The sequence below is a fragment of the Etheostoma cragini genome, chromosome 23 (genome assembly GCF_013103735.1).
Source record: "Etheostoma cragini isolate CJK2018 chromosome 23, CSU_Ecrag_1.0, whole genome shotgun sequence".
Taxonomy (NCBI): Eukaryota; Metazoa; Chordata; class Actinopteri; order Perciformes; family Percidae; genus Etheostoma; species Etheostoma cragini.
The window spans coordinates 16,435,963-16,448,926 of NC_048429.1; the positions used below are offsets into that span (position 1 = coordinate 16,435,963).

The 12,964-nt window shown below is 39.9% G+C and overlaps 1 protein-coding gene and 1 long non-coding RNA gene across 3 annotated transcripts; both read left to right on the top strand.

Annotated features, from left to right (window-relative positions):
- The first annotated feature begins 2,102 nt into the window (after window positions 1-2,102).
- On the top strand, window positions 2,103-6,068 carry LOC117938978. The gene is made up of 3 exons (XR_004655509.1): window positions 2,103-2,435; window positions 2,553-2,743; window positions 5,491-6,068. It is a non-coding gene; the product is annotated as an uncharacterized LOC117938978 (long non-coding RNA).
- Window positions 6,069-6,674: 606 nt separating this feature from the next.
- Window positions 6,675-8,962, top strand: LOC117938975 (microsomal glutathione S-transferase 1-like). Of its 2 annotated transcripts, none has more exons than XM_034863984.1 (4): window positions 6,675-6,762; window positions 6,919-7,052; window positions 7,799-7,890; window positions 8,681-8,962. In XM_034863984.1, exons 2-4 carry the CDS (start codon window positions 6,936-6,938, stop codon window positions 8,925-8,927), a joined length of 456 nt encoding a protein of 151 aa, XP_034719875.1. In that variant the 5' UTR covers window positions 6,675-6,762; window positions 6,919-6,935; the 3' UTR covers window positions 8,928-8,962. The 2 variants fall into 2 exon arrangements, with proteins under 2 accessions (XP_034719875.1, XP_034719876.1); XM_034863985.1 differs by having other exon boundaries at window positions 6,703-6,763; window positions 6,931-7,052.
- Window positions 8,963-12,964: the final 4,002 nt, after the last annotated feature.

Consider the following 12,964-nt stretch of genomic DNA (forward strand, 5'->3'; position numbering starts at 1 on the left):
CCCTCCCCCGCCCAAAGCACCTGGGCAGGCTACCCCCATCAAGGGAAACCATTACAAATACACTAAGTCACTGGATGACAGGGTGCACGTTTTAAACTCAACAGATTAGTCCCTAATTTAAACTCCCTCCTCACTGACACATCGCACACTTGGTTTCAAAATTCAGATATCAGTTGTTCAGTGTGATCCTGACAGACCATGAACCGTTCATTTGAAATCAAGAGAGGATGTGTGCCTTAAGAGCTGATTACTTAAAATAAATGTCCTTTCAAGAAAGTTTTAAGATTCCTTCTGGAGGAAGAACTCATTTTGCATCATGATGGCACTGACTTTTGAAATGCCTTATCTGTAGCATGGCTTTGTTACAAGGAGTTCAGTATTGTCTGATTTTGTAGTTGATGAGGTATGTTTTTGTTCGTCTTTAACTACCCCCCATACCCCTTTTAGAGCTTATTAAATCGGTCACCTGTGACTGTTTCATCATGTTCCAGTTCAACAAAAAATCTACCAATTACTGGCATAGTGGCTTCAACCTTTATTTTGTTGTCCGTCTATCCAGTTGATACGATTCTTCTATTTTGTGGTTAGGGCTCAACAAATTACTCCCAACCTATCATCAATACAGTCTTATCTGAGCAGTTTCTCCTGCCCGGGTGCTGGTCGGATTTCTTATTTTCGTGCTGCCTTTGGGCTATAGAGTTGTGAATAGGGTCAAATGAAACCCAATTGGACAAGTTAATCACACCATATCTGTGGTTTATCCCACAGGTTGCAGAGAAAATGCTCACACTTATCAATTCTGTCAGTCGGGGTCACCTTCCAATCCCTGATTATGTGCTGCCAAATTCATTGCGCCCCACTGTAACTATGCAATTCTATGCACTCAGCATTCTTCTGTCATTGATTGGTTGCTTTTGACAGTACTGAAAGTAATGTGGACATTGCCGCTGATCAATACAAAAAAATGTATGTGTGTAGAACCTAGGAGGCACTTTGTAATGAAATCAATACCTGTGCTTGGCTTGTGGCATTAGGATCATTGGCTGGGCTGTTATTTAGTCATTGTTGTCCTACACCAGCAGCATAACCTGGCTACCATAAGAAATCAATGGCAGCATATCGCAGCCAGCATCCCAATTACTGGCAGTGCTGGTGAGGAATCAATGCAGCTTTTCGCCATTACTACCCCTTGTGGGAAATCACAGGACATTTATTTTTCTTGGGGAATCTGCTGCACAAAGGATGACGCCTAGCTGCTGATATTTAAGATCCATCTGAGGCGCTTAGCTTCCATTTCATTCAGGCGGGACTCAGATTGGAACCTTGCAGCAGAGTGTGAGTAAAACATTGAGAAAACCCCATATTGACATGATATGTGATCATAATGTATTGATCACTCACAGCTCTTGACAAGAAAAATAATCAATTTCAAATAGTAAACTAGTTGCTGCAGAGAAATTAAATGTTACTGCCAGAAATAATTTCTCTCCACCTGACAGGCCCACTGCTTGCTTCATCTAACACACACACACACACACACACACACACACACACACGCACACACACACACACACACACCAGACTGGCATTGTCAAACACAGGGTTGGTAGGAATGTTTACAACATGATGCATAAATCTTTATCTGAGACACTCTAAACCAATAATAATGTTATTAATAACAACTTGCTTCTTAATTGATTTGCTTTTTTTTGTAAGTGGATTCATGCGAGAAATAATATAAAAAATCTTGTGGTTTAACCTATTTTATTTTTGGATTACCAAGATAAAAGTACCCAAGAGATAACAAACTCAAAATAAATATATTTTAATCAATTATAACACCTACGATAACAATGGACATCCTAATAACACTTTGCACTGTGCAAAGTTACACACCATGGAGACACCGGCCCTGTCTGTGTCTCAAGGAGTTTGAGAATAAACATAGCTGTAGCATTAGCATGTTAGCTTGTCAATGCTATCTTTGACACCATCCGCAAACAATCTGCAAAAAATGTCATAACCTATGGTTAATCTCATTGTTACTGCTCCTCGTGTGGAAAAGTATCACCAGTTAATTATTTTCTTTATTTCTATTGGCTGGTTGTCGGCTGCTTGGTGAAAGTTCAGTCCCCCGTCAACACAGGATGCTTTCAGGAACAGTATTGAATGTAGGTCACCTGCATTTTGGCAGCATTAACATTGCCCAAAACACAAAAGTAAAATAGACTCAAAGCGTTTTGAGTTGCGATATGGCACGTACAGGGTGAGTGAATCACTAGCCTGTGTAGACAGCTCTATTGATTAAAACAAAATGTGCTCTGTCAGATACGCGTTAGAGAGACAACTGAAGAACGCAGCTGTAGCAACTCCTGTACAGATGAACCTTTGCAGTAAAGGAGAAGTGAGAGGAATTGAGAAAACTAATATCATCTGTGAGCGTGTCACCTGTCATTAGCATCATGCCTCTACATGTATCAGCATGTCAGATCATGGAAAAAATGCCTTGGGCTGAATAGACATATTATCAACATTCTTCTTTTCTTAAGCAGACGCTGCTCACTCCCAACTCCAAATAACAGACTGCGACTCCTCTCCCCAACTGGTGTGTACCCTCCCAGCAAAGTGAGTGCACTGGGCATATTGGGATGTGATAGGGAGAGGGGGCTGCTGAACACGGAGAAATAACAAGCTGGGTCTCTTTATCAGGTGTTTTGCACACTTTTCAAAGCACGTCATGCAGGTAAGACATGACTCTTTGTGTAAGTTCAGACTGACAGTGTTTTATGCATCTGGCTCTCAAAAAGTGAGACATTAGATTAAAGGGAAATGACAGCAATGTTTGAGACTAAAGGGATCTTGACTTTATGCAGCAGACTTTTAGCAACAGTCTGGAGACAGGAGTTCCCTGAGCTTTGATGAAAGGATGAAGAACAGAGAGGGGAGAGACTGGCTGCATTGGAAACAGCAGTGGAATACACCTACAGTATAAGGTGTATTTTATAATGACGACTTTGTGTAATATTTGGAGGAGGATTCAGGGAGTTGCATAAATACTAGTCTATATCCCCAACGTTCCAGTGACTGGATTGTTCAGGTGCCACCTGATGTCCTCTTTTCAGCCGGATGTCTGTCCCCTTCCTCTGTCTCTGTGTTGGCGTTCTAACCTCCGGTGGATTTCTGAGGACCATGGTGAACTGGTCCTTGGATCTCTGCAGGGTAAATCCAGACAACTAGCTAGACTATCTGTCCAATCTGAGTTTTCTGTTGACAACTAAAACTACCTTTGAATCTACACATTGGTTCCACCAAAATAAGTTCCTTCCCATTTTGCAGAGACGACTGTGTTTGGTTTATAGAAATGCCAATAAACCAGAGCAGGTTTTTCTCCCACCCCGGAATGCTGTGTGGACTTGCCAGACCCTCTTCCATAGCGCTGTGAAGGAAGCTCTGGCAATGCAACACTGCATACAGTGAGGAAAATAAGTATTTGAAAACCCTGGTATTTTGCAAGTTCTCCCACTTAGAAATCATGGAGGGGTCTGAAATTGTCATCGTAGGTGCATGTCCACTGTGACAGACATAATCTAAAAAATCCAGAAATCACAATGTATGAATTTTTTAACTATTTATTTGTATGATACAGCTGCAAATAAGTATTTGAACACCTGTCTATCAGCTACAATTCTGACCCTCAAAGACCTGTTAGTCTGCCTTCAAAATGTCCACCTTCACTCCCTTTATTATCCTAAATTAGATAAGCACCTGTTTGAGGTTGTTAGCTGCATAAAGACACCTGTCCACCCCATACAATCAGTAAGAATCCAACTACTAACATGGCCAAGACCAAAGAGCTGTCAAAAGACAATAGAGACAAAATTGTACACCTCCGGAAGGCTGGAAAAGGGCTACGGGGAAACTGCCACGCAGCTTGGTGAAAAAAGGTCCACTGCTGGAGCAATCATTAGAAAATTTAAGAAGCTAAACATGACTGTCAATCTCCCTCGGACTGGGGCTCCATTCAAGATCTCACCTCAAGGGTCTCAACGATCCTAAGAAAGGTGAGAAATCAGCCCAGAACTACACCGGAAGAGCTGGTTAATGACCTGAGAAGAGCTGGGACAACCGTTTCCAGGGTTACTGTTGGAAATACACTAAGACGTCATGGTTTGAAATCATGCATGGCACGGAAGGTTCCCCTGATTGATGAGTACCATCCCGAGAACATCACCCCTACTGTGAAGCAAGGGGATGGTAGCATCATGCTTTGGGTGTGTTTTTCTTCACATGGGACAGGGCAAGAGCACTGTATGAAGGAGAGGATGACCGGAGCCATGTATTGCGAGATTTTGGGGAACAACCTCCTTCCCTCAGTTAGAGCATTGAAGATGGGTCAAGGCTGGGTCTTCCAACAGGACAATGACCCGAAGCACACACCCAGGATAACCAAGGGTTTGCTCTGGAAGAAGCATATCTAGGTTCTGGCGTGGCCTAGTCAGTCTCCAGACCTTAACCCAACAGATAATCTTTAGAGGGAGCTCAAACTCTGTGTTTCTCAGCGACAGCCCAGAAACCTGACTGATCTAGAGAAGATCTGTGCGGAGGAGTGGGCCAACATCCCTTCTGCAGTGTGTGCAAACCTGGTGAAAAACTACGGGAAACGTTTGACCTCTGTAATTGCAAACAAAGGCGACTGTGCCAAATATTAACATTGATTTTCTCAGGTGTTCAAATACTCATTTGCAGCTGTATCATACAAATAAATAGTTAAAAAAATCATAAATTGTTATTTCTGTTTTTGTTTTTTTAAATTATGTCTCTCACAGTGGACATGCACGTTCAATGACAATTTCAGACCCCTCCATGATTTCTATGTGGGAGAACTTGCAAAACAGCGGGGTTTTCAAATACTTATTTTTCTCAGTGTATATATTAACTCAACTTCACTTGATCAACTATCTGTAGTCTTGAAGAACTCTGATCTACAATGTGACCAAAATTTTGTCCCAGGTTACTGTGTCCAAAATGGCTTTAGTTTATATTTTGCTGATCTTAATCCAGCTCTGTGATCTGTGTCATCTTTGTTTGGGTAGTGTGTGTGTGGGTCGTGCCTTTAGGTGTGTCCCTTTCCTCCAGGGTCTGCTGAAATACGCCTAGATTCAAACTCTGAACCAAGGACCTCCCGTCATGGGCCCGCTGCTGTTTGTGCCCACTCATTGCCATCTGCCTGGGCCTTTTATGCCCATGCACGGGCCACGTCGGTCTCTACGTCAGCTGCCCCCAGTTGGTCAGTCCCCGTCAGAGCCGATTCTAGCCCTTTGGTTTTCCTAGGCGATATGTAATTTCCCCCCATAGTCTCACCAGATTGCCAGATTGCAAGATATCCACAGCGGTAGAGTAGCAATGTATGTTTATTTTAGTTTCTAGCTTGCATGTAAGTTAGATGGCATTAACATTTGATCTAATCAGCACTGATCTGGCAACCCTAAGGCCAGTGTTTTGTTTCTAGATTTGTGTGGATGGTGACTTATGATTTGGGGGTCCGGGGGTCTACCCCCTAAAACCTTTCAGCATTAAACACTTCATTTCCTGCATTCTGGTGAGTTGTATGCATCTAATTTTACCTTTTTCTGAATCAATGTATGCTGGAAATATCTTTATGTAAAGGGAACCAGATTACAATCCAAATATAAAAACGTAATGGAAAATATCGCAGTAAGGCTCTCAGGAATTCTGTGTTGCTTTCATCTATTTATTCTCCTTTAGATTTAATTTTTAAATTATATCTGAGTCAGCAGACATCTAGCCTAAAGGCATCATTTACTCCTCCCTGTTTTGGGTCTTTTGTTGGGGAAGTAACTTCCGTAAATGTGCATATTATTCAACTCAGTAAAACATATTATCAATTTAAATGTATTAATAAATCCCTGGACTGTAATATTTCAGATGTGTTTGAGAAAGATTTCTGCTCATGCTCATGCAAATTCAAAATATAACTCATCTGTGCTCTCTGAGATTTGGAGGAGTTGTGATGTTTTGAGAAAAGTAAAGTGATAATACAATAGGCTTTTACAAGCACAAAGTCACAATAATTGAGAAAATAATCCACCTGCACCATGGTCCGCTGTGCCTTACGTGACTGCTCTGCTGATACAGTAGATCTCAGACCTTCTGACAGACTCAGAGCCCTGTTTGGGCTTCTGGTCTTTGAATGAGACATAGTTTAGGGAAGTGGCTGTATGCTGCTCTACATTGGAGGTGGAAATCAAAAACTACGGCAGAAATAGGGACGCATCTGCCACATGGCCACATCAATCATCAGTTTGAAGTTTCCCCCCAATTATGAAATGATTAACAATAATCAATTCAATCTAATAATCAGGTAGACAAGTAAACAAGTAGCTGAGTTGGTGCCCTAGGATGATCATGTTTAATAAACATGTTTTATTTTGCTTGTCATTCTAATTCTATTATTAATGGGAAGTAGACCTAAGAGCAACACGGCCCCCCAACACATTTGACGCCCTAGGCAATCGCCTACCCAGTTGCCTGCCCTGGTCCCTATACATATGTAATATGTACTTGTGTGAAGAGCTAGTGTCTTTACTCAGAGAACTAAGGTTACCTTGTAACCACATGTCTTTTTGCTGCAGGAGTTGTAGTGACCCGCCTCCTGATATTCCTGATTTTCTGGGTGAAGGTTGAGTTTGTTGTTACGCAACAGACCCAGACTTGCTCCACTTCTGCAGAGTCACCAAAGAAGGTTAGTTAAGCTGAATAATGATACTATATATTTTTATACTATATATTTTGCCAATATTTGAAGATTTGTGGCAGCTGAACGTTTGAGTGTTTTTGTTTAGGTTTCTTATATTTGCAAAAACAGAACGTTAAACTAAATTGCGTCTCTCCCTTTCCGTTGTAAACCAGCAAAGATGGCAACGTTGATGGAAAATGATGTGTTTATGGCTTACACCACCTATGCAGCTATTGTCATTGTGAAGATGCTGCTGATGGCGCCGATGACTGGATACTACCGCATGACCAGAGGGGTAGGTAGCAAGCCTTCACATCTATTACAACAAGTCTAATTTACATTAGTTTGATGGGATTTTATAGAAGGGTGTGGTTACCCAGGGTGTGGTTAGGCCAGAATGAAGAGTCCTGTTCACAGCCAAACTGAGGCACACCCCATGTTGCCAGGTTAAAAAAGAAAAACTAAACGTTTATAAAGGCAACCAATTAAAAAGGAATCCCTTAATTAGATTTATTTTGTATGTTTACTAATCCGTTTTGGAATATTCTCCTCATGTATTAGTTGGAGTGCTGTTGCACAGCATTCCAACTATTGTTATTCTGTTCTCCTGTATATACTGCAGACTTTCAGCTGTTAAAACCATTACACTTTTAAAATCTAGCTCTAGCTCCTTATGGTGTAGTGGTGTTATTCAATTCTTAATTAAAACCATTCCTACTTTTTCAACTATTATCACTACTTCAACATCTTCTTACTGACTTAAGCGGTTTATCCAGTTTAGATTTATCATTTAATTTTTTAATTTTTTATTTTTCCACATCTTTTTTAAGTTAGTGGTGTTGTAATAAAAATAATCAACTTAATAAAAACCATTCCTACTTTTTTCAACTATTTTCTCTACTTCAACATCTTTTTACTAATTTAAAATATTCATCCAGGTTAGCTTTAGCAATTTTAACTATTCAGCATTCCCACGCATTTTCTGCTGGAAATGCATTTTCTAGTTTCTATGTGACATGCATGTTAATGTTTTATATTTAGGCTTTCTCAAACGAGGAAGATGTTGCCCTGAAGCCTGCAGAGGAAAGGAAGAAGCTGCTGAGAACCCATCCCGATGTGGAGCGAGTTCGAAGGTGAAAAGATCAACCACCCTAAACTTAAAGTTTGGTTTGATACACTGGTCACTCATTTCAGTTGTTGAGAAAGATTTCTGGACCTAAAAACATTAGGTCACATTCTAGAAAAAGCTGAGAAATCCTAGTTAAGTTGGTTATTAAGAAGCTAAATAATAATGTTATATATTAAAAGTGTTAAGACTAGTAAATAATACTGACTAATAATATTATTCATACAGTCCAGAACCTCTCAAACAAACACTGGATCAGCAGTTAGATGGATGGATGGAGTATACCAAGGCTGTTACATAACCTTGTTTGTACACATGATTCCGATTGGTCAATCAATTCCAGTCAAATTCAATATGTAGCTCTTTTTTTTGTAAATTTGGAGTGCTGTCAGAAAGATGAAACCAATTGGTGCTGGCTACACCGTGTTATCCTCCTGCTAGGGTTAGCACCCAACAGGCTTAAACGGGGCAAGTTTTAAATGTGTCTTTGAAAAAGACACATTTGTAGGTGTAGGCAGCACCGATTGGTTTTGTTTCTCTCTCTACTGACAGCCCTCTAAATTTACAAACAACAGAGGAATTCTCCTTAAAGGGAAAAACGCCATTACTTGTGACTTGCATACCAGTGGCTTGGTCCCACCTCTGGCTAATAGCAATAGTGCTAACAGAGAATGCATTAGCTCCATGGTAAGCTCAGTCACCGGGGCCACTTGCCTTCAACCACAGAGTCAGGCTAATCAGCTCTAAACATTAACTAGATGGATGTTAATGTCACATGGTATCTGTTTGTTGTGCAGGTGTCACCAGAATGACCTGGAGAACATTGTTCCCTTTGTAATGGTTGGCCTGCTCTACGCGCTGACTGGACCTGAGCTTTCAACTGCTTTGCTTCACTTCCGCGTGTTTGCCGGCTCTCGGATCTTCCACACCATCTCGTACGTTGGCGCTCTACCACAGCCCAGCAGGGGTCTGTCCTGGATAGCAGGCCTTCTGGTCACCTTCTCCATGGCATACAGGGTGCTTAGCATTGCTCTCCTCCTTTAGAGACAGCATTGAACTCTAATAAAACCTTATCTGTTTTTACTTATCAACTCTTGCTGCAGCTATTCTTAGTACTTGTGCTTTGCATTCACTGCAACTGATTTCATGGATGGAAAATGTATTTTTAATAAACTTTTCTATCAACTTTATGTCTGGGTACTGAATTCTCAGGGTAATGAAATGGAACAAGTGCTCAAACTCAATGCGACTCTGATTCTCTTAAGTACAGGTATTCAATCTGGCAATGGGGGTGGTCATTCATAGACAATGCTTTAAAGGTGAAATCCACCCAGTGACGTCAAACATAACGGTTTGTCTTGTTCAGGATTCAGACACTTCAAATGAAGCCAGACAAGACAAGAATTGTGTTCATTTTCACTTTAAAATGGTTGAAGTACAAGTGTAAATACATGTAATGTAATATATACCTACACAACGGAGAAGTGTGTATATATATATATATATATATATATATATATATATATATATATATATATATATATATATATATATATATATATATATATATATAGGCTAAATTGTTGCTTCACACCTAATAGTAATTGTTACTTCAGGTCAGGGCAGATTACACAACCCCAGGATAAACGCCAGGAAGTCTACTCTTTGGAACTGTTTTTGCTGCTCACGATGACTGTGTGAAAAAACACCCGTCATGTTGGACCACAATAATAATTGAAATATCTCTCCTCTTTCACTTCATTTCATTTGCATGGACTTTGTTGTGCTGTAAATTTATGGTGAGTTAGGTGCTGGGCCAAAACCTGTCAGTTGGTCCCCCCTTTGATCCACCTGCAAAGGATATTACTGTAATGTGAACACATTATAAACCAAAGCTTCAGCATCTAAACACTAGATATTGACACAGGTCTCCTCTAATAAAGTAATGATAGAGAACATGCTTCAGGATGTGTTTTAAAAACACACTGACATCTATAGGTGTCCATGGAGCCCTGGGGTTAGGGTTCGGTGTCCATGGGGCCCTGGGGTTAGGGTTAGGTGTCCATGTCACCTTGCCTTGGTCTGCTTTTAGATATTGGCCACTATATCTAAGAGCATAAAGCAGATCACAGGTCAGCTTTATTTCCGTCAGGTTAATAATTAAACTATTTATGATGGAACTGAGAAGATATGTTACACTGACATGTTTGAGAACATTCTAGCATTGAATACGTATTTCACTTGTTCTCCCCAGGAAAATGCCCCCACAAGTTGCTTGTTCAAGCATTATTTACGATCCATCTTTACGTTTACAGTTGTGGCGCCCTCCAGTGGCTGTACTAGTCACGACAAGCGCAAAGCAACAAGTCATTTTTTGTTCAGATTTTTTGGGGCATTTTGGCCTTCATTTGACAGCTAAGGAAAAAAAAAGGGAAGAGAAAGGGACTGACATAAAGCCAAGTGCCATGGGTTGGACTCAAACCGGGCCGCTGCGGTGTTGACTAAGCCTTGGTACGTGAGCTACCACGCAAATGGTAATCTGACAAAGTATGAAAGTGTTCACAAGTGTTGGGGCTGCGCCACTACGCCGTTTAATCTTTTTTACCGAATTTTTTTTAATGTACAAAACAAACTGCATCATGTTCGGCTTCACATGCGTAACCGTGAAATAACATAACAAGATTGGTGGTTTAGAACCCAAATCACAAGCTTCTTCTACAGTTATCTAAGTTGTATTAAATGTGTATACAGTACTTATTGTAAGAAGACCTTGAGAGTTATAATATGTCATCAAATAAAAATATACTATTGTTATTAATATTTTTACTATTATTAGTTTAGTGAAAACTGAAAAAGAAACAATTGGTGACATTTCTTCTTGTTGGTAATTACAATGATAACCAAATAAGTGCGTAAAGCAAACACTCGGGGGGATGTTCTGTTATTAACAAAAATCATTTCGACATCCACACATCTGCAGCTCAAACATAATTGCTTGTTGTCTTGTCCTCTTCTTTCTTCCTGATATGAAAGACAACGTTTAAAAATGATTTCCTGGCAGAAAATGACCAGTACCTTTTCTGTTAAGTTTATGGACATTTCTGTTAATTCAAAACACAGAACATTCTGTAGATTTGCAGTGTATTCTCTGTAGCTTTAGACAGACTTTTCTTTTCATCCAAAAATCAAAATACAGGAAAAACACCTGTAAAAAAAAATCCAGAATCCTTCATATTTAACACAGTATTTTAGCCCATCTTTTTATGGACTTTTCCAACAGCATATTGGTACTTTTATTAGTATTAAACTAAAATTGGAAATTGCCGTATCATTTATTTGACATCCTGTAATTTTAATGGAATAGGGAATAGCCTTGTGTTTCCATTAAGAGTAATTCTCCATATTTGATTTAAAGATTTTAATTATAGCAGACTGAAAAACCAATGTATGAATTTTATTTTATCTGTACTTTTAATAACATTATAATAATACATTTTGGGGTCCATTATTCATTTCCTTTATTGACTAAAACACAGATAAAAAGAATCCTATTTGGATTCCCTCAGATGTCAGAATGAATAATGTGTAATAATGTGCTACGAGCTGATAAAGCAAACACACGCAATGAAGCCACGTGACAAGGAGCCAAACATTGGGAGATATTAAAGATCTGTACCTAAAATCCATACTTTGCGTTTCACACGAGACGTGTTAATTACTATTCTACATTTTGAGGAGCCGGAGTATTCCCATTCAGATGCAGAATGAGTGGGAGGTGTTGGAAGCATGTGTGTCCTCCACTAGAGGGAGGCATTTTAAAAGTCAACTGAGTTGCTCCTCATTAGGAATCCTTTATGGACCAGGTGCAGCTCATAAAAGCGCTTCAGCTCAAACAATTAACTTCATTTGCTGTGCTAAAAACATTCCCCTGCATACCCCACAATGCAGCTTTTATTTCATTTCCAACTGAGCACAAACACTCAAGCTTAATTACGCAAAGACTAAATGCAAGGAACAACAACAGCTTTAACCCAATTTGCTAACATTTTTATTTAGAATAACTGTCATCAGCAAATTCCCACTTGCTCTTAGGAAGTAGAGTGTACCAACTTGTTTGGATGTGTCAGCTGGCGATATGATGAATGGCTCACGCTTCACATGAAGGTGACTGGTTCCTACGTGGAGCAGTGAAACCCATGGGTGGGCACTGTAAATAGTAGAGGGAAATTACCATGAAGGCTGCTTTGGGCGGATGCTAGTCCGCATTGGGTCCTGTCCCTGTATAAGTACAATAGTTTTATGAGAGCTCATTTGTTGGGGACCCTTGGCCCTCCAGGGTCTCTCATTTCTCAGACAAGCCAAGCATTTCACAGCTCCACCTTCTATAACTAACAAGCACAGACACACCCAGCACGCCTGACTCAGGCTGCATGCACTGTAGGCTGGACTCTGTCTTTAACATCTCACACAAATTACACTATGTACACATGCAACTGTTTTGCATTAGCACAATACGTTTTAGACATTCTGCCTAAATTGTTTTTTTTTCGTAAAAATGTCAGCGTATTAATATTGAATGTATAGCATAAGGTTCAGTGTTACACTTTTTAGTTAGATATTCTTTTGATATACTGAAGTACATGTTAGACAACTAAAGCACGTGGTTATGATTTAGGAAATAAGTTAGGGTCTAAGTATAAGTAAGTCTAGGGTCTAAGTAAATAAGTAAGGCTCTTCTGCTCATCCACTGCCTGGCCTCCACGCCCTTTTTCTATGTTGCTTTGGAACATCACGCTATTTCCTGTTTCATCCCTAAGTCATTTAAGAGGCAAGTTTGCTCATACTGGCTTCAACTGATTAGAAATGGCAACACAAAATGTATATACTATGCATATCTGCTCAATAATCACAAAAGTGTTTTCTTAGTTTTCCTACAATATCCCCTCTGGCCGACGGTTGCTAAGGTCCGGTTTTAGCTAGTTAAAGCATGTGCTTAATAAGGTAATAATGTACCTTATAAAGTTAAGGAGAGCACGTGCTTTTATGAAAGTTAACACTGAATTTCAGTTTGACATAATGAA

Coding starts and splice junctions, on each gene's coding strand:
- LOC117938975 (XM_034863984.1), top strand. CDS start 6,936: ATGGCAACGTTGATGGAAAATGATGTGTTTATGGCTTACACCACCTAT. Junction 7,053..7,798: donor ACTACCGCATGACCAGAGGG/GTAGGTAGCAAG, acceptor TTTTATATTTAG/GCTTTCTCAAACGAGGAAGA. Junction 7,891..8,680: donor GATGTGGAGCGAGTTCGAAG/GTGAAAAGATCA, acceptor TTTGTTGTGCAG/GTGTCACCAGAATGACCTGG.